This window comes from Equus przewalskii, chromosome 13 (assembly GCF_037783145.1).
Source record: "Equus przewalskii isolate Varuska chromosome 13, EquPr2, whole genome shotgun sequence".
Lineage (NCBI taxonomy): Eukaryota > Metazoa > Chordata > Mammalia > Perissodactyla > Equidae > Equus > Equus przewalskii.
In genome coordinates this window covers 30,711,009-30,735,899 of record NC_091843.1, presented here as the reverse complement: position 1 = coordinate 30,735,899, position 24,891 = coordinate 30,711,009, and the positions used below count along the sequence as shown (strand labels likewise).

The 24,891-nt window shown below is 44.8% G+C and overlaps 1 protein-coding gene across 5 annotated transcripts in view; it reads left to right on the top strand.

Moving 5' to 3' along the window:
- The window catches only part of SH3RF2 (SH3 domain containing ring finger 2), a 126,025-nt gene extending 101,474 nt beyond the window's left edge, over nt 1–24,551 (top strand). For 2 of the 5 annotated variants that reach the window (XM_008513866.2, XM_070569318.1), the window contains exons 8-11: nt 44–294; nt 3,585–3,943; nt 6,437–6,745; nt 21,000–24,551. In XM_008513866.2, coding sequence (XP_008512088.2) covers nt 44–294; nt 3,585–3,943; nt 6,437–6,712 — 886 coding nt within the window. In that variant the 3' untranslated portion in view covers nt 6,713–6,745; nt 21,000–24,551. The remainder of the gene's footprint in view (nt 1–43; nt 295–3,584; nt 3,944–6,436; nt 6,746–20,999) is intronic. The other 3 variants (XM_070569319.1, XM_008513869.2, XM_008513867.2) reach the window with 3 other exon arrangements.
- The last annotated feature ends 340 nt before the right edge of the window (nt 24,552–24,891 follow it).

Here is a 24,891-nt window from a genome sequence, read left to right as displayed (position 1 = left end):
ACATTCTCTATTTCTTCTCTTTTAAAAAATTTCCCACAACCAGAAAGACATCTAGCTTTCCAGATTCCCGGAGCCCTGGTCTCTACACCACATGGACGTTATCCACCTCCTCTGTGTCATCCCAAGGTAGCATTTCAGAAGGTGACCCTCGGCAAGGCCGCCCCTTCAAGTCTGTCTTCGTGCCCACCGCCATAGTCAACCCTGTACGGAGCACGGCCGGCCCGGGGGCTTCAGGACAGGGCTCTCTTCGGAAAGGGCGGGGCAGCATGAGAAAGAGTAAGTGGTGGCAGAGAGGTACGTGCCTAGAGCTAAGTGATGGGGGGGATCCGACTCTGGGGTAGACAGAGTACTTTTTACAAACATAAGGATCTTGGCTTGAAAACAAGCCTCTGTGAAGGGTGCTTTGAAATTCCCAAATACCGAGTTGTTTTATTGGAAGAAGCCAGGGCGACTTCAGGTCACTGCCCTTGGTCACTTTGTACACGCACATTGAGTGGCTGGGAAGATAGCAGCTCTGAGTGCCAAGATGTAACTAGAACACAGCCAAGGTGGGTGTTGGCTCTTAGTAAGACAGAACAACCAAAGCACTTGCTGGATCAGTGCTTCTCAAACCATGCTCCAGGGAACCCCTCAGGGGGTGCCAAAAGGGAAACAAGGGAAGGATGGAGGGAGAAGGAAAAGAGGGTTAAGGAGTCAACGCTAAGAGCCTCTGACTCCCACTTTGTTATTTAACTAACATATTCACAAGGTAAAAAGCAAATTATATTGTACAAAATAATGCAAAAGTAAATCTCCTTCATATCCTTAACCTCAGTGCCAAGTTTTCTTGCATGTACATATGTCCCTTGTGTTCAGACTCCCTGCACTGTTCTGTACCTTGCTTTTATTTTTACCTATGTTAACACCCACGTTGTACACAGGCAACGCATACAGATCCTTCAGCTTAAAGGCTGTGCTTTTATCTCCTAGTATATTGAACTTCTACATAAGACTTCATTTTCAGGGGTTCTAAAAAGTGTTTGAAATGTGTTGTTCTACAAAACTTCAAGGTTCTATATCCATACCCCTCTCTGAAAGATGACAACAAGCCGAGTAAAATTTGATTTATGCCATGTCTCCTGCTTTTAGGTGGGCTCTGCAATCTCTCCTGCTATTCTAAAAAATGATTAAATATAAAAATGCAATATGACTAGTCAGAGCAAAAGAGTGACATGTGGGACAATATGCCACACAGAAAAATGTCCCAAAAAAATGAAAGCAAATATCTTAGCTCCACCCTCTCCCAGTGCCTTCATCTGATCACCTGCTTGACCACCAGTCCCGCTACTGTTGCCGCTCAATTCTACCCCACCATGCCTCCCTCCTTCCCCTCCTGTACCTTCCTCCACCTTCCCCATCCCCACACACGCATCAAATAAGCAATCCCATCATCACAGCTTTGGGCCAGTTACTGACCTCTTCAATCTTCAGTAGTCTCATTTGTAAAATGGAAATAAAAATAGTACCTACCTCATCAGTGTTACTGTATGGATTTAATAAAATAATCCCTATAAGACTGATGGCACAGTGCCTGGCACATAATAAGCTCTTAAGAAATATTAGCTGTTTTCATAGTATTATCATTTCGCAAGTCTTATCATTGCTACCACAACTAAGTAGATCATCTTCGATCCATCCAGAGCATTAACTCACTTAGACCAACCACCTACAAATGCCAAGAAGCGCATCCCATTGCCAACTGCTCACGATTCCTTTCACACCCTCCCTTCCCACATTTGCCTAGATCTAGATTGTCTTCGAGCTTTCACTGCTTGCATTGTATGCACACGTAATAAGAAAGCATTAACTCTCCTGGAAATCAGGAAATGACAAGATAAATAGCTAATGCATAAAATCACTTTTTCACATGTTTCCGGCAGCCTAAGGCCATGTCTGCCCAGGGCTGCTTTGACTTTCCAGATCCCGGAGGCTTTCTCTCTCCCTTTTCCCAAGGTGAGGCTGGACAAGCTATCAGTCTCCCCAGAGCGAAGAGAAATGACAGCAGAATTGACTGCATGCACCTCACAGGGCTGTCAGTGGAAAATAGATGTGTACCTTGAAAGGTCAGACTTGTGTGAATGGTGACTGGCCTGCTTGCAGCAGCTGAGAATGCCGACTGTGTTTAGTGAGCATTCTGCTTTTTCTGTTCGTATCCGGCTTGATGAAGAGTCCCAAGGGAGAACATGGCCTTGGCTCAGGCCCTCTGTGCTGGGCACAAATGACTGATTCACACATTTGTCCGTAGAGGGTCAGGAAGAACAAACATTTCTAACTGGACGTCACCTATGGCTCTCTAAGTGCTGGAGACCCTTATGGAGAAATGGCCCACAATGCTTCTCAGCGGTGTCTCCCCCAGCTCCCCTCAGAGGGCAATGGACTCCTAATTAATCACCAGGTCACCTACAGGACATATGCCCAAGGGATAGGAATCGCCTGTCTCCAGAGGATTTGAGGGGAAGGAATGGTTCCTCTATCCGGGGGAGGACCATCTCAATTAACAACAACAAAAAAAGACCGAGCTCAGGGAAGGGGCAAAACCAAACTCCTGGGCTTGCATTTTTAGGGCTTGCTATCCTTTACCCCAAAATAACGATAGCTAACAAACATGGGGCGTTTACCATGTTCCAGGCACTAGCCCAACACTCCGCACACGTCATCACGTGTAATGTTGCCACCAGCCCAATAGGGGCTGTTATTCGCTCTGGTTTACAGATGAGAGGACTGAGGCGCAGGGGTGACATGACTGACCTGTCCCAGGCTCCCCGCGAGTGAGTCTGACTCCAGAGCCCGTGTCGTGGGACTCCGCAAAGCTCATCCTCACACAGCCCTAACTCTGGAATCACCTTTCCAAATTTGCTTCTGTCTACGGTCACGTTTGTCTAACACACACACTCCCTCTTAATCGCATTCTCCCTTCCTCCTGTAGCCCCTGACTAAAAACGACCTCACTACCACATGCCTGAAGCTTCTATGAGAACTTTCTTCAGGCAGCTGATCAGAGTCCTCTCCCCCCTCTCTCTCTTTCCCTTTCTCCCTCCTCTTCATCCCTCTCAGTTGGCTCTCTCTTCTGTTTCTCAGTTTCTGCTCTCTGTCTCTTTCTGTCTCTGCCTTTTGTTTCCTCTTTGGTCCACCTGCCTCTATATTTGCTTCTCACTGTGCAGCTATCTTTTTAGGTCTGTCTTCTTCACTTTCCATCTTAAAAGCCTGGAGAGAGACAGTAGGAGTGTGTGTATGTGTGTGTGCACGCACACACATGTGCGTACGTGTGTGTGTGAGAGAGAGAAGGCAAATGGAAGTAATACACCTTCTGACACAGCCCCCCCACCTCAACATTCAGCTAGCCAGTTATTTGCTGCCAACATCAGCAAACAGCACTAAAAAAAGAATAAGGTCACCTTTGAAAGACCCTGAGAGAATGTGAGCACAGTCAAATTGGGAAAGCACATAACTATTCTGGGATATCAGGACACACTGCTCACCCAGCCCCAACCCAACCTGCTGTCAGCCACCCCCATCGCTGATATCTCTGTCATATAATTCCCCAGATGGATCCCTGCAGAGACCCGTCCAGCCAGGGAACCCCACCCTTGTGGTGGGCTCCCTCAGGCGCAGCCCGACCATGGTCGTACGGCCTCAGCAGTTCCAATTCTACCAGCCACAGGGAGTCCCCTCCTCACCCTCGGCAGTGGTGGCAGAAATGGGACCCAAGCCCACTCCCACTGGGGAGCCTGCCCTCACGTGCGTCAGCAGGGGCAGCGACACCAGGATCCACTCGGCAGCCAGTTCCCTCATCATGGAAGGCAAGGAAATGCCCATCAAGAGTGAGCCTCTACCCAAACCACCTGCATCTGCCCCACCGTCGATCCTGGTGAAGCCAGAAAACTCAAGAAATGGCACCGAAAAGGTAGGAGTAAGGCAACGTTAGGGGCCCTGACTCTGCACGGTATCCCAGCTCCTGAGATTTCAGTTTTAGTGGACAAGGAATCAAAATTTCAGCCTCAAAAGAATCCTCATACCACTTACACCCCCAAGATGTGTTTCTGAAGCTCCCCTATGCTTCCGGAGTATTTTATACATACTCTTTCGAGGCCCAGAGGTGGCTTGGAAAAAACATGACTTTGGCATCAGAGAAAACCTTGATTTGAATCCAAGCTCTTCTGCTTGCTGGCTGGTGACTTTAGGCAAAATATTTCACCTTTCTGACTCTTTTTTGCCTACTGTGTAAAATGGCGGTAAGAATAGTAACAGTCTCATAGGATTAGAGTAGAGATTAAATGAGATAAGATGTGTAAAGTGCTTACATAGGGCTTAATACATAATTATTCAGGGTATAGAAGAGGCAACTGAGACGCAGGAGAATTTAAGTGACCTCTCAAGGTCACACTGAGTTATATTGACTCCAACAACTAACTTTTACTGTGACCTTTGTGGCAGAGGTCAGATCCATTAACTTCTAGTCCAGGGCTTTTCCCACTAAAATACAAGCAGTTTTTATAAAAGTATTATGTTCTCAATAATAGCCTCTAGGCAAGAGGGATGTGGAGATGGAGGAGGTGACACTATGAAAATTAGGTGATTGTTATTTTTTAGTTTATTGAACATCACCACCACCGCCACCACTACCACCACCAGCACCACCACCACCATCACCACCACCACCGCCATTACCACCATCACCACTATCACCATCACACCATCACCACCACCACCACCACTACTACCACCGCCACCACCACTGCCACTGCCACCATCATCACCACCACCACCTCTGCTGCCACCACCACCACCAGTGCCACCATCACCACCACCACCACCGTCACCACCACCACCACCACTGCCACCACCGCCACCATCACCACCACCACCACCACCACCACCACCACCACTCATCATCTATTCCCCTCCAAATGGAAAGATGGTGTGGTTTCTTCCTCTTTGTTAAGCATTAACTGGATGCTATGACTTGGCAGGCACTGTGCTGAATAGTTCACATATCCCATCTCACTTAATCCTGACAACAACTCTCTGAAGTAGGTATTATTATTATTGTCATCCTTATTTTAAAATGAGGAAATGGAGACCTAGAGAGTTAAAGGATATTACCCAAAGGCACACAGCTGACACATGAGTTTCTAGAGTAGAATCCATATCTGATACAAAAACTCATGCTCTAAATACTAAGCTATACATTTGTAGGGAAAGGCATTTGGAAGAAGTTAATTTTGACTGATACAAATGTTGGGAGTTCTTTTTCTGATTTACAGTATTCAAATAATTCAAAGTTTTCCAGGCCCCAGTTGCCCATTACCGCAAGCCATTAGATACAGCCTCCAACTATACACATTTAGTAAGTTCCTAGACCTCCGCCAGATATGGTGAGGATGAAAAGTATGAAGAAACTTGGATTCTCAGTGGGGGACAGTAGGATCAAATTTTATGGAAAAAAAGGAATGTCTAAGCAGTACTGCAAAACACTTTATTAAGCCCTAAAATAGGGGTTGGCCCAAACAAATGTCTATTGGTACCAGGCAGATATATAAGAGGCTAGGAGAGGTGAAAGGAAGAGAGAGAGGAGGGGCTTATGCAAACAGGAAACCGTGCCTCCCATCTAAAGGGAGACCTGCTAATCAGCTCCAGACAGTTCTTGCCAGAATGGGGCACAGGCCCCAGTGTGCCAGATCTTTGGGTTTTTTGAGACATATGAAATTCTGATTTTTTTTTTTTTTTGCAATCTCCCAACTTTTACATGTTGGCCACTAAATCAAACTTTCAGACATTCTGCAGACTAAATTCAGCCAGCAGGTGTCCAGTTTGCAAACTGCTCTGAGGACTTATAAGGCCATTATGGAACTCTCTAGATGGTGTCAGCAGGGGAGGCCTCAAGGAAGAGGTAAACCTTGAGATAGGCCTTAATGGTAAGCAGAGAGGAGAGAAGCAAGGTGAACGTCTCGTACTTTCTGGAAGGGATCATACCCTCTTGCCTCAGGCCCTTTCCTCAGGTAGGTGTTTGCCTACTCTCTTTCTCCTGGATAATTCCTATTTGTACTTCGGTTCTCAATTTAAATAGCTCTGCCTCCAGGAAGCCTTCCTTGACTAGCGCCCTTCCAGCTTCAGTTAGATGCTCCTCTGTGTTCCCTGAGCCTCTTAGACCTCCTGCATCATAGCGCAGTTATAATTGTCTGTCAGGGCGTTTTTGTTCCCTCTTGGATTCACAGCACCTGACAGAGTGCGTCTTGCGTAGTAGACTCTCATAGTAGACATATGTATTTGCTGAATGAACACAGAAATGAGGTATTTCAAATAGGATAGGTATAGAGAAAGAACATGAACCAAGTCCCAGGTGAAAATGGCACGTCTCCCACCTCACAGGGTCCCTTTGCTCTCTCTTCTCTTGCAGCAAGTCAAAACCGTGAGATTTCAGAATCACAGCCCTCCTCCCACCAAACACTATACCTCCCACTCCGCCTCCGGAAAGCCTGAGCAGCCAGCCACCCCTAAGGGGCCCCAGCCTGAAGCAGCCCCCTTGGGCCCAGAGATGACCATCCTATTCGCCCACCGAAGCGGCTGCCATTCTGGACAGCAGACAGACCTCCGGAGGAAGTCAGCTTTTGGCAAGACCATGACCCCGGTGTCCACAGCCTCAGCCACACAGACCGTGTTTCCCAGCAAATGAATCTACGGGTGGCTTTTCCTAGACCCCAAAGAGGTGAATTGCCTTTAAATACAGTCTGCCTCCAATGAGGGCGTCCTGCCATTCTTTGGGGACTCAAGTATGGGTCCTTGTTCTGTCCATTTTACCTCCAGGAAAGGAAAGGTGGGAACAGGGATTCCTGCCCTGGGTGGGAAGATAAATTGGGTGCCCTTCCAAGCTTAGTGATATGATGCAGCAAGGCCACTACTCAGACCAAGGAGTGGGAGACCATCCTGCCACCCTGTTGCCCAGGGTGGAGCGTGCGGACTCTCATCCCCCATGTTCTGCTTAGAATTTCTGTGGTGTCCTACAAGGGGCTTCGGCCAGGAATGTCACAATGGTCAGAATGTTAGCATTGCCTCTTCGACCTCACCACGATGTTTTCAACAAGCATTAGAACAGCTCTGCCATCTTCTGGGCCTATACACTGGCCACTATTAGCCGCCTTATCTTTTTCCCTCCGTCGAGTCATAATCCTGACTACAAAGGGAGAATTTCTGGGAAGGATATGAGATGTATACTTGGAACATTCCAAGAACGCTCTAAAACCAAAGGGAGTCAGCTTCCTGAGTTTGCCCCAACAGGAAGGTCAGAGAGTAAGCTGACTACCCAGTGTCAAAAGATTATCAAAGTCTAATCTGTTCTTGCACATATAATCCTACACGATAGATAAGGAGAAAGCACGTAGCTGTGGACAGTACTATGGACGATTAATTCATCCTGACTCCGTAGTCTAACTTCCCTAGGGAAAAACAACATGCTTAGAAACAAGGATGTAAGGGGTTTGAGTTTAGGTATATATTCTATTTGCATTGCAACATTCTTTACTTTCTCTCATTTCTTCTCATTTGGCGCAGACTAGCTGTTTCATGGGATTGCAGGATAAGGGAACCGTGTTGGTGAGAAGATGGCAGTCCAAGCTTGGGGTGGGGCGCTTCCTAGAGGAAAGATGCTCTAAAAGGGACTGGGCAAAGAAGATGGGAGAGGAAAGGGGGAAAGGAGAAGGAGAAGAGGGAGGATAAAGGAAATATGGAGGAGAAAGCGTAGGGTGATGAGAGTAAGAGAAAGAGCATTGGGAAAAAGTGTCAGAGAAGAAGAGGAGAGAGGCGGAGAGTGGCCTTGACATTCCTGACGAGTGGGGAAAGAAGCATGGAATCTGCAAAACCAGGTGACCCCATTAAGATGGGGCTGAGGTGAGCGGGACCAGCCAGGCAGAGCCTTGTAAACAGAGGTGAGAGAGCATCCAGAGACGCGAGCGGGTGCTGGGAGATGACCCATTAATTCTCATTAAACCTAACTGTTGTGCTCTAACATTTATTGCATGCCCATATAAGCGGGCACTTTAATGCATAAATGCTGTTTGCTACTAAGTCCGAGTCCCATTAAAACAAAAAAGGTAGGTCTAATTGGACCTTTCCCCTGGACAGTTCTTGAAGATCCTGGGATTAAACACATGTATGTTTTACAGACCCACTTATATACTTGGCAAACTGAATTGTCCATGGACTTTTCCAGACCTTAACAAAACAAAAACAAAACCGTAATCCTGCCAAGGAATACTGTACACGTGCCAGGACTTTGGGGCACATTCTAGTGTTTCTATGAGATATTGACCCATGTCTAATCCACAAAATCACCATGCCCAGCTCCATGCCTCATTGAGCTAACTATCACAATTCCAATGGAGAAATGGGAAAAGTCACAAGGAGCGAGAGTCAGTGTATGACTTGTCAAAATATGAGTACCTATGCCTCGTCTTTACCTAAAAACACCCTCAATGCGCTTAGCAATAAGGTTAGCAATCTGCTCTAGACCCAGAGTGGTAGATATATGATATGTCCAGCCAGCCAGATATTTAGTCCGTGCCTCAGTAACAATGGCTCCAGTTAAATTTTAACTGTTGTGGCTGACAAGTAGGTTGTTTGGGTGTAATGGATACCCAATACATGCCTATTCTTCCCATGGTCCACTATCTCTGGAGGGTAACTCTCTGAGAACTGTAAACAACTCCAAAGGCTCGCCACCCCCATTCCATCCAGCCTCTTCACCCATACCCAGCATCAAACTCACTCCCTCCCAGACCAAAGTCCATCTCTGTGGAGTCTTTTGAGGATTTGAAAAGGGCAGAAGGTGTTACTTCCAAGTAAAAGTTGAACTCAGTGGCACCTCCAATCATTTATTCCACCAACATGTTCCAGACATTTCCTATGTGCTGGGTACTGCAGTGAGGACGATAAATACATCCTCTCCTATAATTTCCACCACAACCTTATAAGGTAGGTATAATTGTCCCCATTGTAGAGCCAAGGAAACTGAGGCTTGAAGGGTAACCATAGAGAGTGGCAGAGCGAGGATTCAGACTCAAGCTGTCTAACTTCAAAGCCCTGCTTGGGACCATGCCGTTTGAACCAAGAGACCATCCTTGACTTCAGGATGCTGACTTCAGACTGTGGTAAGGCAGGACGGTGTGCTGATTACAAGTGCAGGCTCTGCTGCACACAGGCGGGGTTCAAATCTCCATTTACCACTTGCCATTCATGTGATGTTGCGCAAGTTACTTAACCTCTCTGAGCTTTGCTTTCTGAAATAGGAATGATAATAGTGCCAACCTCACTAGCTATTGTGAGGATTAACTGAGATAATATTATAAAGTGACATTGTGCTGGCACATAGCAAAAGTCTGACAAATGTTGGACCTGAACATTTTTGAGGAAGCAGGCCATTGAAATTCCAGGGGAGAAAGTCTAAAACAAATGCATGCCCGAAGCTGTGGTGCTACGAGGACACCAAGGTAGCCTCGTCGTGGGGGTCAGAGCACAGTCTAAGCTGAGTCCTGAAGGATGAGTAAGAGTCAGATGGGCAGAGGGGTGGGAGAAAGGATGTCCCAAGCAGGGGAAGAGGCATTTGGCAATTGGGTTTAAATGTAGCAATTAAGTCAAGTTCTCTTGTACTTAGAGAAATCCACTCCTTTGTGAAACATTCCAAGGATCCCAGGTAGAACCTTAGCACCTCACATCTGAAGCCAAATATTGCATCCCGTAAGAGCTTCATCCCCCCACTAAGACTCAGAGTCCCTAGCGAGGGTGCCCCATGATCAGACCCCGGCACCTCAGTGCTAGGAAAGCTGCTGAGGGCAGGCTCTGATTGATGAGGCAGGGGGACATCTGAGGGGTGAAGGAGGGGCACAACCAGCTGAGGACAGACTCTGAGAGCCATACTTGAGGAAATGGTGTCCTTAAGCAGCATCAAGATCCTCTCTTAGGGCTTCTCTCCTTCCGTTCTCGTGTGGGACCAGCTCCACCTGCCCTGCCCTTCCCCATCCCATAGACAGGAATTTGGGAGCAGGAAGAGTTCAAAGCAATGCTCCACCTGTGACTTGGTGAGATGCAGGACTGACTCAATACAGGCTCACTGACTTCCATCTTCTCTTGAAAATTTAGAAGGTCTGTCCACACCAGGCCTGCATTCCTGAGCGGCAACAATCTGGTGGGGCTGTGTCAGGGTCAAGGCAGCTTTAGTCACATAAACAGACATGCACTCTTCAATTTACCACGGTTCTACTAGCCTGCTTCCCTCACTCACATGACCTGCCCCTGAACTGGGCATGTTCCCCTAGGGACTGCGTGCTGGACTTCATCTCCTAGAGCCATCGTGAACGCTTGAAAGTTAGAGCTGGATCCTCAAAGATCAGCTGATCCAGGACACTCAGGTCTCACGAGCATAGTGGGCTTAGCCTACAGAATGTCATTCAGGAGCTTTGAGGTGGGGACTGGGCATCTGTGTTTTCAGCAAGCTCCCCAAGTGATTCTGGTGCACATAAAGTATGCGAATCAGGGGCCACCCTGTTGGCACAGTGGTTAAGTGTGCACGTTTCACTTCAGCGGCCCAGGGTTTGCCAGTTTGGATCCCGGGTGCAGACAGGGCACCACTTGGCAAGCCATGTTGTGGCAGGCGTCCCACATAGAAAGTAGAGGAAGATGGGCACGGATGTTAGCTCAGGGCCAGTCTTCCTCAGCAAAAAAGAAAAGAGGAGGATTGGCAAATGTTAGCTCAGGGCTAATCTTCCTCAAAAAAAAAAAGTATGTGAATCAAATCCACCTTTCTCATACTGTAGAGCAGAGTCCACATTTGGCAGGAGCAGGGCCACACTGGTTGTTAATACATTGAAATAGGCCTGTACTGATAGGTGAATAGTGGATGCTCTGAGCTCCTCACAGCCTCTCCCGACTCCTGCACCCTGACCCTTCCCTCAGGTCCTCCCCATCACTCTGCTATCCCACACTAAGGGGCTAAGGCCAGGTGCAGCTGAGACCTCCAGCAATAAGGCCCGTCTCCATTCTGATTGCCTAGCGCCTACGCCGTACTGGTTGTTAAAAATCTTGACTGTTACCCTGCTGTACAAAATAAGGCCCAGAGAGGTCACTCAGAGGTTGAGGGCACTGTTATCAAGTCCAGCACACTTCCCAGTCCCCATCCTGGCCACTCTCCAGTCCTCGACAATCACCTTCAGGCCGTTGGCTTAGGAAAGGAACTGACTTGGAGGGTGGGTAGTTCCATGCTCACTAGTCTGCCTCTTTCAGCTAACGCTTTCCCAGGCATCAGCAAAGCCCTTTAGCTTCCCAGATCCTCTGGCATCAGTTTGGCTGGTACAGAAGTCATTCGTTTCAAGAAGATGAGCAAGCGTCTATCCTCATCCTCTCCCCTGCCTCTGTTCACACAGGCCGGCCCACAGCCCCTAGACTCCCTTCCTGGGAAGTGAACAGCTGTGTCAGGCAGAATAGCAAAGTCCAAGTTTCTCCAGCTGCAAGTAAGAGCTCAGCAAGCTGGGCTCTACCAGGGCCAGCCGCTGCTGCCACTGATGCTTCTCTTGTATATGTCTTGAGGGTAAAGACCCCAGTTCTACCTTTGCTAGGAGAAGGGAGTGTTAACATTTCCAGCAACCTCTCAGGTGACCATGAAAGAGAGTCACTTAGGGAATGTGTTTGGCAGGCAAGACCAAACCAGGGGAGTTAACTCTAAAAATCCTTGCAGCAGGTTGGTGTCATTAAGAATAAATCTTAAAAGGACATTTTGCTTGAAATAGAGCAATGTCAAATGATCAAGCCATCTGTTTTCCCGGCCATCGTATAGTGTCCTAGACCAGAGCAGAAACAAAATGTTCCCAGGAAGCCCTTCTGCCTACTGGCCTATACTTTGACAAATAGAACACAGCAGAGGCAAGCTCAAAGATGGCAGGAGCAGGGAGCATGGAGGAGCAGTGCAGACTGACCTGTCCACCCATCCATTCGTTTCACCACAGTTGTTTATCACCCACTCTGGACCAGGTTCTGTGCGAGGCAATGGGGATACAGAGGTTATCAGGATAGATAAAATACGTGGCCCTCCCAGTGTGCTGTTTCTTATTAGTTTTTTTCTGGATGGGGCTCCCTTCTGCTTTTCTCCCCTTTTTTAAATTAAATGTTATATGTATAATTATACAGGATCATAAAATAAATAACCATAAACTTACCACCTACATTTTTTTTTTTAGGTTTACTTTTTGGTGAGGATGATTGGCCCTGAGCTAACATATGTTGCCAATCTTCCACTTTTGTTTTTCTTCTTCAAAACTTCAGTCCATAGTTGTATATCCTAGTTGCAAGTCATTCTAGGTCTGCTATGTGGGATGCCACCACAGCATGGCTTGATGAGCGGTGCTAGGTCCCCACTCAGGATCCAAACTTGGAACCCTAGGCTGCCAAAGCAGAACGCGTGAACTTAACCACTCAGCCACAGGGCCTGCCCCCAACCTAGATTTTTTAAAAATAATAATTACCAATACCATTGAGGCCTGCTGTGTGCTTCTCCCAATCTCGTTCCTTTCTTCTCCTCCTCCCCACCTCCCTCACGACCGCTCCCAGAATTCCATGCTTATCCTTCCCTTGTAAATTTCCCACACGTGTGCCATACGGAATTTTCAGGGCAGCTTATAGAGGTGCTCACTAACACCAGTCAAAGCAAATATTGCAACCTGAAGCCATAGACACCCTGTCTGAATATTTGAGCTCCCAATTGGCTTCTGTCACTGGGAGATGAAGGCTTTGATTCACTGCTAGGAATTGAGATTTTTGATGCACCATCATGTCTGGTTTTGAGAAGTTCTAGTTTAGAGGTATTTTTATAAGAATTCTTCCAAATACAGCTGTTTTGGGAGAAACTTGTTCCTCCTGAACATGGAAAATGTGGGTTGTAGCCGTGCCCAAATTATGTGAGGATAGAGCTGTCTAGGCAACTCCTCTCTGGGCCTTTCCTGACACCTCTGGGCAGCCGACTGCTGAAACCAGAAGCAGCTCCTCGGTATCTGAAACTCAAACAGATCTTGCTACTGCTGACAAATTCTCATAATAACCTTGTGAAGTATGCAGGGAAAAGCGGTTTTTGTCCCCAGACTACACATCAAAAAACTGAGACTCAGAATGTTTCAAAGCCTTGCTTAAGCTCACATACTTAGTTTAAGATGGAAGAGAGACTAAAAAAAAATTCTCTCTGACTCCAGCAATGATTTCCACCATTTACCAAGCAGCTACTATGTGCCAAGCACTTCATGTGCATTATGCCATCCAATCCTACCAACCCTGTGAGGGAGGTACTTCTATTATCCCATTTTAGAGATTAGAATTAAGGTTCAGAGGTCAAATGACCTGTCCAAGGCAATAAGGACTAGAACCCAGGACTCTAAGCCCAAACTTTAATCTTAAATCACAACGTCCCTCTTCCACACTGGCAACTATAAACACACGTATAACAGGGACGAGGTTGGAGAAGATGGACAAATGGGTGTGTGCTGCGGAGATCATGGGGACAAGGATGAAGATGGGGACCCAGGGTGATGGTTTAACTCAGAGGGTCAAGCCCTCTCAGAGAAAAACTACAAGATAGGGTCTTGTCATCCAAGAAGTAGGGGTGAGAAGGAAGGCAACTGAGAGTGTTCTGTACAGAGAAATCCAAAAAACAAACCTCCCCCTGCTCCAAGGGCGGCCAGTCACAGCCAAGCAACTTGAAAAAGAACCAAAGCTTGTAATGAGGTTCTGGATCATTGACGTCAAAACACGAGGATCATTTTGCATTCCCTCGATCTCTCTCTCTTCATGAGTTTATTTCTGGTTTTGCCTGTCCTCACTCTAAATGATACAGAGCAGAATCCCAGAAGAAGGGGGATGTTATTTCCAAAATGACCCCCACTTTCATCTTCTCTGTGAGAACAAGAGGGTTCAGAAAACTGACATCTTCCAGTGTTCCACACTGGTATTTATCCAAGGTTCAAAGGCAATTATTTTTCGGGGTAAATACACACCCACAGATGCAAGCTCATTATGCAAATAGGGTCACTGCTGATGGACAAGAGCTGCAGCCTCATAAGGACTAAAAGGATGCCAGCCAAGACCCAGGGAGAAAGGCAAAGACATTAGCAAAGGCCACTTTGTATATCCTCGGCTAATGCTATTAGAATCAGTGCTAGCATGACCAACCCACTTGATGAAGGCCATTTACGATGTCAGAGTTTGACTGCTGTAGGTCACCTATGTCCTGGAAGCCAGAGCCATCCTAATGTCCTTCCCATGAAAACAATAACTCCCCGGACCATCCAAGAGGATTGTGAGAGCTATTTACGTTCAGGAGACCCTCACAAATAAGCAATAAGCAAGCCTCAATCAAAACATAAGGAGGCAGCTAAAACAGACCGGGAGGACCAAAGAGAATTTCAAATAAGTATCACCTTCAAAGGGTTGTATTCAGATTCCTACCCCTTCCTCACCAGTTCCTTGGGGTGATGTTTTACATCTCTGTCAAGGAGAGAGCAGGAGAACTGCATTGCATGAAGAGGGCATGTCAGTCACAGCTCAAGAGAGATAGCACCAGCTTCCATGACAAGCAACAGAGCATTCAGACCGTCAGAAAGGGTGACACTGTTTGGAAGGAAAGGTTAATTTTAGATATCAGAACCACATTTCCAGCACATTCTATTTATAAGCTGAATTCTTTTTTTAAGCTTAAGTTGTTTTTAGACGTTGGCCAATTTGAGAGCTTAGGCCTTCTGCATTATGGAGACCTCCAACAAAGGTCTAGATTTTAAAGCATCAGTCAACAAGGATTTGGTAGTAGCTATACCAGCTATATTCCCAATCCTCTAGAACTTCACAAGATATGGAGAAGCAATATAATGTAATAGCTAGGGTGATGGGTTTTAGAACAAAGCCATCTGGGTTTTTGTCTCAGCTTTGTCACTTACTTGTTACAGTTCCTTTGACAAATGACTAAAGAAACTTGGAAACGTTTCGACACCTCCCTAAACCTGTTTTCTCATCTGTAAAATGGGGATCAGAACCTCCACTTCATAGGGTTCTTGGCAGGATTAAACGAGATGATGCATGTACAGTTCTGATGGCGGTATTGAGTATACCAAAGTGTTCAATAAGTGGTTATGGAGGCACAATTCAATAACAGAGTGTACAGTAAATAGCGAGGCTCTATCAGGCAGACAGTGAGAGAGGGGGTTACAAGGGAGTGTTTTAGTTGTCAGGAGAGCTTCACTGAGGAGAAACAGGTTCCAAAAGATGATACGTGGAGAAATGGTATGTGGAGAAGAAAGCCCCTGGGCTCTGGATCACGTGGCCCCAGGTTCAAATCCTGCCCACACCGCTTCTTGGCTGTCTGACCTTGGACAGGTTAACTAACCTCTCTGAGACTTTCTTTACTCAGCTGATGAGTGGAAACAATAATCAGCATTTCACAGGGTTATTGGGAAGATTCAGTGAGACAGGTAGGCCAGATGCTGGTGTGCAGATGGGACCCTAGAAGTGGGAGCTGTTAGAGGAATTTGCAGGCAGGAGAAAGACTTGACAGCAAGTGAGCAGGAGAAATGCTAAATCTAAGAACAGAATCTCACTAGCTGCCATTCATTAGATGTGTGCTAAATGCCAGGTACTGGCTGACTTCTTAGCAGGTTGATGACAGGTCTTTAAGAGCACAGTGAGATCTAGATTCAAATTTAGGCACTGTGTTTCCTCCCAGTGTTGCCATGAGCAAGTCACTTAATCTCCCCAACCTTTTGTTCCCTTTCTTGTAAAATGCAGGGACTGACTGTGCTTTCCTCGAGGGGTTTGGTGGGGTTTAAATGAGATCATGGACACAAAGTCATTAGCCCAGTGCCCAGCATATAGAAAATCCTCCATAATGTTAGCTATCATTATTATTGACATTCATTTTCTCACTTAATCCTCACGGCAATCCCATGAGTTGTTATTGTCTCCTATTCATAGGTCAAACAACTGAGGCTCAGAGGATAAGTCATCTGTCTAAGGTCACAGTAAGGAAGCAGTGGGGCTGGCTCTGTAAGACTAGAAATCTAAGCTGCTTGGCTCTCATGGTCTTTCAGACAAACTGGTAAATGGCGCTAGGATTGAGGCAACATGACGATTATTTTTAAATGCATCCTTTGTCTAAACCCTTGTTGGTCTTTTCCCTTCTGGTCATTTCCACCACTGCACCTCCTCGTCTGTTGAAGGTTTAAGGTTTAGGGTTGTCTGTGACCCTGAATGCAGCCCGTGAGCACACTGGTGCTGCCCCTCTGTGGACTTGCAGCTTCCCAAGGTTGACAGGTTTTATGAAATGTCCTTTCTGATTTGCAAATAGGTCTGACACGGCCATGCTTCCAGCTGGCTGGTGATTTCGATAACAACCCCTCCTCTTTGGTGCCAAATAACAGAAATTAAATGTCCCTGGCATAGTTTGTAATTCAGAAAATGCATGTGCTGATTAGTTAAACCCCTGCTGGACACCCCATGATGACCAAGGGGCCCCAGGCCAACATCCCTGCTCTCACTCCATCTCCATTTAAAGTCACAGAATGTTTTCTTCCTGAGTAAAAATCAATGTCCCCTCATTCATTTATTCATACATTTTCATTCAACAAATATTGACTGAGCTTCTACTGTGTGCCAGGTTTTATTCCGTACAGTTGGGATACAGCAATGAACAATGCAAGTAAGGTCCCTGAACTCGTGAAGGGGAGTAAATGGTAAACAAACGTGCAGGATCTTTCTATATGACAGATATTATAAGGAAACAAAGTGATGAGACAGACAACAGCTGAGGGGTAGAAACTACATTAGGTACAGCAGCCAGGAAAGGTTTCTCCAAGGTGGTGACATTTGAACTGAGGTTTGAAGACTAAGAAGGAACCAGACACACAGCATGGCAAAGTGAACGGGAACAAACTCAATATGTCAAGGAAATTCATTCATCAGACATTTTTGATCGTATAATAAATATGTGTTGAATGAATAACTGAAAAATAGATGAATCCTCTTTTTTCTTGCCAAGAAGGACTTTCATAGGAAGGATGAACTTGTGGGAGATGCCACAAGCACAGAGGCAAGTTACTTCCCTTTTCTCCAGCCTGGTTTCCCATCTCTAAAACAAGGCGCTTGGCTTAGCACTAGCATTCCAGGGCTGTGGGATCTGCAAAACTCACCTTCCAAATGGATTGGCCGTCATAGCTCGTTAAAGCAAAGACTATGCAGCAAGCAAAAAGCAATCTGTCATATTTTTTAAGCAGTCAAAATCATTGTTTGGAATTGTGTAGACAAGGCATGAAATGTCATCTGCTTTGTTATCATTAGGATATATTTATTGAATTTCCACGCCCACTTACTCATTCCAAAAATACTTATTATTAGTTGTGAGTGTCTTTCTCCCACACGGTCCTTCTTCTCCTCCTTCTGCCCCACCCCCATCTTCCCCTCACCTCTCTCTGGCACACCAGTTAAGAGCCCAGACTATAGCATTGGAACACCTGAGTTGTATCTCAAGTGTGACTCACTGTATGACTCTGGGCAAGTCATTTCACCTCTCTGAGTCTCAATTTTCTCATCTATATAATGGGAAGAATAATAGAGGCCATCTCACAACAATCATATAAAGTAAATACTGAGCTATTATTATCCTCATTTTGTAGATTAGGATGTAACATTTTAAGACCTCAACTTAAGAAACTGAGACTTAGGTTTTTAAGGCAAAAGTAATGAGCGTGACAATGAACCAATTTAATGATCTGTATCCACCTTTCCATTCTTTGAGATAACCAAGAAACAGGATCACAATAAATAGCCTTCAAGAAGTCTCTTGATTCATAATAATACTTTTGAGCCAACAATTACAGAACACCGGCTGTGTGCCAGACACTGTTCAATGCTCTTTACTTATATGGACCAATTTAAAAATCTCATCACAACCACACAAAGTAAACACTATTACTATCATCATTTTACAGACGAAGAAACTAAGGCCTAGAGAGATTAAATAATTTCCATGGGGTCACACAGCTAGGAATTGGTGGTGTTTGGGGAGAAACCCAGGCAATCTGATTCCAGTCTGTGCTGCTAACCACCTGCCACCTCGTTTAAGATGAGAGGCAAAAGCTTTCCTGCAGACCTCAGGGTTTTCTACTTCCAATAGATTTGTCTTCTGAGCACTCAGTAAACAAGGAGTTATTACCTGCCTGATCCTGAAACCCCTGGCCTGTAGACACAGCACTAATAAGGGCTGCTACCCAGCCCTGCACAGGGCCAGCCACAGGTAAATGTGCACGTCCTACCATTGATGGGATTCTCGGTTGCCTATTAAAATGTCAGTGGAGCAGAGAGTTGAAGTTCTTTCTCCATCGTTTAGCAGAACCTGGAAGGTCAGATTAACGCAGCAGCCAGCCTTCCCCTGGCAGTTACTTCCCTATTATTTCCCTGTCCCTGCACTCACTCTCAGAAATGCTACATCACAATAAATGTAGTTAAAGAGTAAATAAAACACTGCTGCCTTGGGGTCCAGGTGCAGTAATCTCAAATAACCTCACCTTCAATCTCCCAGCTGCTGACACCAGGCCTGACCTGCAGATCACAGTGGCCATTTTGGGGCCCAGTGTGATATTAACAGGTTGACATTGATATTAACATCTCCAAAGGCACATGCCCCGTGTAGGCACAGGGAAGAGAAGCAGGCTATGTCTAACACAGGTGCCTTCCCTTCTAAGGGCTAAAAGTCATAAGGATGAAGCTCCTGCCCACATTTGGTGGCTTGTAGTGAAGACAGCACAATTCCAAATCCTGTGTAACTTATTGACATAGGGGGATGTGGAATGCATCCTAGTGATCATAGACTTTGTATTCATGCCTGCTTCTCCTGCTGAATGTAAAGCAGCCACCTGGAGCCTCTGACAGCACTTCCTTGCTCTTGTGCCAAGTGGAGCACGTCAGCAAATGAGTAAATGCTGCATCGCATTTGCAGGCTCCAAGAGCTTTGAGAAGCTCAGTTTTGAGCCCAAATGTGGCTGCCTGTTTGAAAGCTCAGGCTTCTTCTCTTCACTCAGTCTCTGTAACCATGGTTCACAGTTCTGCTTTTGGAGAGTGCAGGTTTGGGTAAGACTCCCAAAATCAGTGTTTCTCATAAACTTTGCTTGCAAGATCTGTCCCACGCCATCCCACAAAGAATGAGGCTGTGGTCATCATTAAAGTTTCCCCAAGGAGAAAACTGGTCTGTTAAATCAGCATGAGTGCTCGAATAGAAATCAGGCTCCAGAGGAAAGAAATTGGGCAGGAGATGAAAAACTCCCCCTTAGACTCATTTCCTCTTTTACTGGATTTTCATGAGCACTCGCTTGTGGACAAACCCTGAGGCTGCATGTTTTAGAAGGCAGGTCTTTCTAAATGTTATTGGACCATTTCCCATCATCTTTTCACTTTCTCCTGTCCCCCTTCAGCATGGTCAGTGGGGACTTTATTTTTACTCAGAAGGGCCAAGAGCCAAGTACTAGCTGCAAAGTCATAGAGAGCAGCGACTCCTGGGATGCCCATTCAAACGGCCTGCCCTCACCTGGACGAGGGGCAGCCCGAGGTGTTGGCTGCACGTCCTTCTGAAAATTCTCAGCCTTAGGAAGAGACCAGGGGCCAAGAGCTGGGCAGGGAGAGGAGGACATTGGTTACACATGTGGGGATGATAAGGATGCAGGTTGACACGTTGAATTTAGTAATCAAAATAAACCATAGAGGCCTTGGAGAAATTCTGGGGGCTCATGGATTTTAACTTTTTACTTTTGAAATAATTTTAGACTTAGAGAAATGTTGCTAAAACAGTACGAAGAATTCCTATACACTTCTCAGAGCTAGGTTCTCTCAATATTAACATTTTATTATGTTTGTTTTGATTCTCACTCTTTTATATATATATATAAATATTAATTAAATAGTAAATAAAATTTTAATATAAATTATAGATATAATTTTTCTTAACCATTTGAGAATAAGTTGAAGATCAAATGCCCATTTATCTCTAAACATTTCAGTATGTACTTCCTAAAAATAAGGATGCGCTCTTACAGAAGCATAATACACTTACCAAAATCAGGAAGTTAACATTGATATAGTACTATTAACTAATCTGCAGATTTTATTCAATTGCCTTACTATTTTTTCAATTGTCTTACTCTTTTCCTTTATAGAAAAAAAATTTTTAGCTTTATCTAGGACCACATATTGCATTTAATTGTCATATCTCTTTAGTTTGTTTTAATCTGGAACAGTTCCTCAAGATCCATTGCCTTCTATGACCTTGGTATTTTGAAGGATATAGGCCATTAAGTTTATGGAATGTCTCTCGATTGGGGTTTGTCTGATATTTCTTCATCATAAGATTCAGATTATTCATTTTTGGCAGTAACGGATAATAATCTTTAGCATCAAATAGGAATCCCTGGCTCCATACTAGATAAATAAATAAATAAATAAATAAATAGGGGAGAAGGAAGAGCTCTTCCTTACAGTAGTGTGCCAACTACTAAATGTAAAAGGAAAGAAGAATTTTTAGAAGTCACCATTTGGCAACCACTACAGTAACAACTGGTTCAGGCAAGAATCATCAATGGATATTAAAACTAGTGGGTGAAAGCTTGAAGAGCTCAGAGTAGCTCCTCACAAGATACTTATTAACACAAGGGGAAAATAGCAGCTTTATAGTGGAGAAACCTGGTAGACAGCCATCTTAACCAAAAGACCAAGTTTGCATCACCAGTAATGGGGAAATAGAGTCTATGTGCCTCTTGCTAAGATGAACTGAGGACGCGACGTCTCTTCTGTGAAAAGATAAATTCCTGTCCAAAAGGCTTAAGAACTTTAAAGAACTATAGTTCTTCGCAGGCTGCATTCACATACAATAGATTCTGAAATCTTTTTCACCTTCACAGACCCTGCCTTGGTAATCTTCCGAGGAGGAGCCAGCAACAACTGGGACACTGAAGAGAACAAATGATCTGTTTGAATGGAAACTGCTCAATGGAGAGCTGTGGACCATAAGATATTCCTCGGACATCAGGGATGATACAGGAATACCAGTAGGCTGGCTTCCAAGACAGAGAGTAATAGGAGAAAGAGCAAGTCTGTCTTTACCCATAGAGTCAATGGGTGGTAGGTCAGGATGGAGAAAAGCAAATGAGTCATGTGCTGTTACAGGTTACACAAGACTCCTGTCCATCCTCTAATTCCATTCTGTTGTCAAAGCCAAACTTTATCTTGCCAATTTCTCTCACTTTGGCACCTAACTAACAAATGAAAAACTTGGACATCAAACCCCTTCCAGCTCTGTGACTGGCCTGTCTGTCCAGCTCAGATTTAGAGCCATGCAGGGGATGGCATAATATTCTTCTCCTGGGTGTTCTTCACAATGTCCCTAGCCTTCACCCACTCCCTGACTCCCAACCAGGCATCTTGCATCCCTCCGCCACATCCTCATCCTTTTCCATTCCAGTTCCATCCTGTTTCTCCCCCCAACACCTTCTGATCCAGCGGGTTTCTCTTAGAACATACTGATCAAGGAAATAAGGACCTGGCACATAAAGAATCTCAGACAAGAAGAATCCGTGGCGTTATAAGAGAGACACCACAGACGGCAATGCTTACAGAGAGGCTATTTCAAGTCCAAAAATATAAAAATTAGTTACAATATGCATTCCTTTTTGTTCAGAAATAAGTCCTCTTAAAGGACAAGTCATTAGAAGATAGTCTACCCCTGGTTTGAAAAAACTAATTTAAAAGGCAAATTTTACATTATCTGTGCTAAACAGAGAGAGACACATTGCACAGATAAATGAAATTCAGAAATACCCTGAGACTCTTTGAGCCATACATTTTCATCTTCTAGCTTATCTTAAGACATCAATAAGAATTTCATTTTTAAAAGCACATGCTGCACTGATTATCAAAGACAATGAAAGAATGCATCGTTATTTGGATACGTTAGTTGTTTTAAAGTTCAGGATTATAATTTTGCACTGAAGCATCCTCAGTCTCTCATCCAGTCCTGCTTATAAGCAGGAGCAAGCATCAGCTAAACTATGAGCAGAGCAAGGATTGTATTTTGTGGTTACACAAATGTTTTCTTCTATGTGAAACTGTCACATGAAGATTCAAACTAGCACTCATCTCTCAATGGGATGAATAACTTGGACTTGTTAATCACAGTCTTCTCTTAGTTAACCCAAGGGGAAGGTGATAATAAGCAACAAGAAGCCCCGAAGTATTGGCTTTATCTGCCAAGTGGTGAGTGGGAAGGCAAGAGGTATGATGAGACCACCAAAAGGATAATTCAGTGATGACATCTCCTTCTCACACATGGTCAATGATGGTGCTGCCAATTGTCGGTCACCCGTTGTCTCTGAACTGCTGTGACTAAATGTTGGTTCCATTTCTTCTAGGATAAATTCAGGTTTGCTTGGCTCCTCTTTAGCCTCAGCAGCAATGAATATAGAGATGCTGCCTTCAGAGTCTGGAATCTACTTGTTACTACCATGAGGCCTTACAGCCTACCCATAAATAGGTTTCCATGACTTTATTTTCCAGGGCAAAGTCATAGAATGTCAGAGTTAGAAGGAATTTTACTTCTATCAATGATGTATGAAAAGGTTAAGTATGGGCAAACTGCCCACACAAAAGCAAGTTGTATAAACTGGGGGGAACAACATAACTTTTAATCCCCAGAAACCATTAGATCACATTGGCTAATTACAGCCTTGTCTTCAAGGCCCTCTCGCTCGATTTTCTTCTTCTATTGGCTTCCCCCTCCTCACATTTAGAGCAACAGGAAACCACCACTCCTAATTTTTCCACTTGCTGTTTTTTAAGTCTCTGGGAACTTTCCATGGCTTATAGTGGAGGATTTCATAGAGATTTAGCTTTTCCTTTGAACCTGCTTAGCCAATCAACCAAATATTTTCTTAAAACACAAAATGAAGAATCCAATTTGTTCCCAGCCAGCCAAGAAGCTTAGAAAAAGCTCCCCATCTCCTAAGTTTTCATTTCTGGACTGTCAGTTCCAACATATAGATTCCAAATATCATGGGTCAAAAGTGGTAGAGGTGGTGGGGAGGCACATAAGGATGAATTAGAATGATTAGAACGAGGTCAGCCCAGAAATCTACCCTAGAATAGTTTGCTGACCATGAAGTCTGAGTTTCGTCTCCTGGAACTGTCGCTCTTCTTACTACATGTGGGGTCAGGAGGAGGGGGTATTGTTTAGGGAAAAAAAGATGGAAGAGAAAATGGAAGGGGAGAAAAATTCACTCCTCCATGGAAATATAAGCAGAAAACCTACAGACTCTTGTGTCTTTGCTTGGTTTTTTTTCAGTACAGTGTTTTTAATAGACCAAAAGAGAATCTGTATGAGGTAATATGTATGTGAATAATGTTTATAAAAAGGGTATAATATGTTAGTCATTATGGACTATTGTATAAATAAACCTTAGATATATAAAATATATAAATGTTTAAAAATTATTTTACAGGGCAGTGGACACTTAACGACTTTCAAACTTTTTACTTCTTTGTTCCAAAAAATAGAGAGTTCCAGGGCTGGCAGCTTATTTCCTTAGTCTATTCCACTGTAAAGCCAGGGGATTTTGGGGGGTTGTGTTTGTTTTCTGGTTTTATAATTTATGATCTGTGTGGATTACTTTGAAATGCCTGTTACATGTGTGTTGGTGCTGTTTACCCACATGGAGTCATCAGAAATCTGTTCCATGCTTCGCGTGGAATTTTCTAATTCTAAACCAAAAGGAATTTTCTAGTGAGAAGAAAAATACACAGAATATGCCTTCACTGTTGGGTAACTCTCACATTTGTACCACTGACAGCTTTCTGTAAGTCTGAGGAAATGGGGAGTTTAATATCAGAGTTGTTGTGTCTCACTTAAATATTTGATGTTATATAACTTTTCACCTGGGAAGAAAGCACATATTTTTGTTAGCTCCTTTTTTCTTGGACTTGACATATTCTAGAGGAAACTAGAAGTCCTGGCCCTCAGCCACCTTGCTTCAGGACCACTCTCTACCATCACTTTTCAAAGAACCATCCACATATTAATTCCCCATTTTATGTTCTGTGCTTCAGTGGTGGAATCAATGTTTTTAGAGCCGAGAGTTTTCCTTTTCTGGGGCTTGAGGCTCTAATGAAGTGTTAAGTTTGCCCTTTTCCGTCCAGGCTGATGAGAAGACGCAAAGGGAAAAAAGGGATTCCTCGCTGGAGCGGTCCCCTCGCACCTCTTCCAGGAGCCGGGAGGAGAACTGTGCCAGTAACCCGGGCGTGAAACACCATCTGCTCTCCATGCTGGGAGGGTCAATCATATGGAAGTGGAGAGATTACCCAAGTCTCCTGTGCCAAAAACGCATACTGTTCCCAGCTGTAAGCTTGTGAAGCCCGATGTGCGTCTTAGCATGAAACAATAAAGCAGGTTTATTTTCACTTAACAGAGCTGTCTCTCAAGTCTGGTTTTTTCAGGAGCTGGCTTGGAGAGGGGGTACTTTATCATAGACTAAATGTCAACATTGAGCACTTAATTTTTCCCAAAGGACTTTGGTTCCTGGCAGCGGCTCTGGACATCCAGAGGGAGAGCCGTGAGGAGAGGAATCACTTTGCCGGAGGGGACTTGCTTAGTTGCTTAGTTTTGGTGGAGATGGCTGGGAGCAGGAGTGAGTGACACTTCCTCTCAAAGCTCACCAAGATGAGTTTACCTCCTAGAGCAAACTCTGGTTTGTACAACCACGAGGGCCCAAGAAGGCCTCTTGGCCAGAAGCCTTCTCTGCTGCC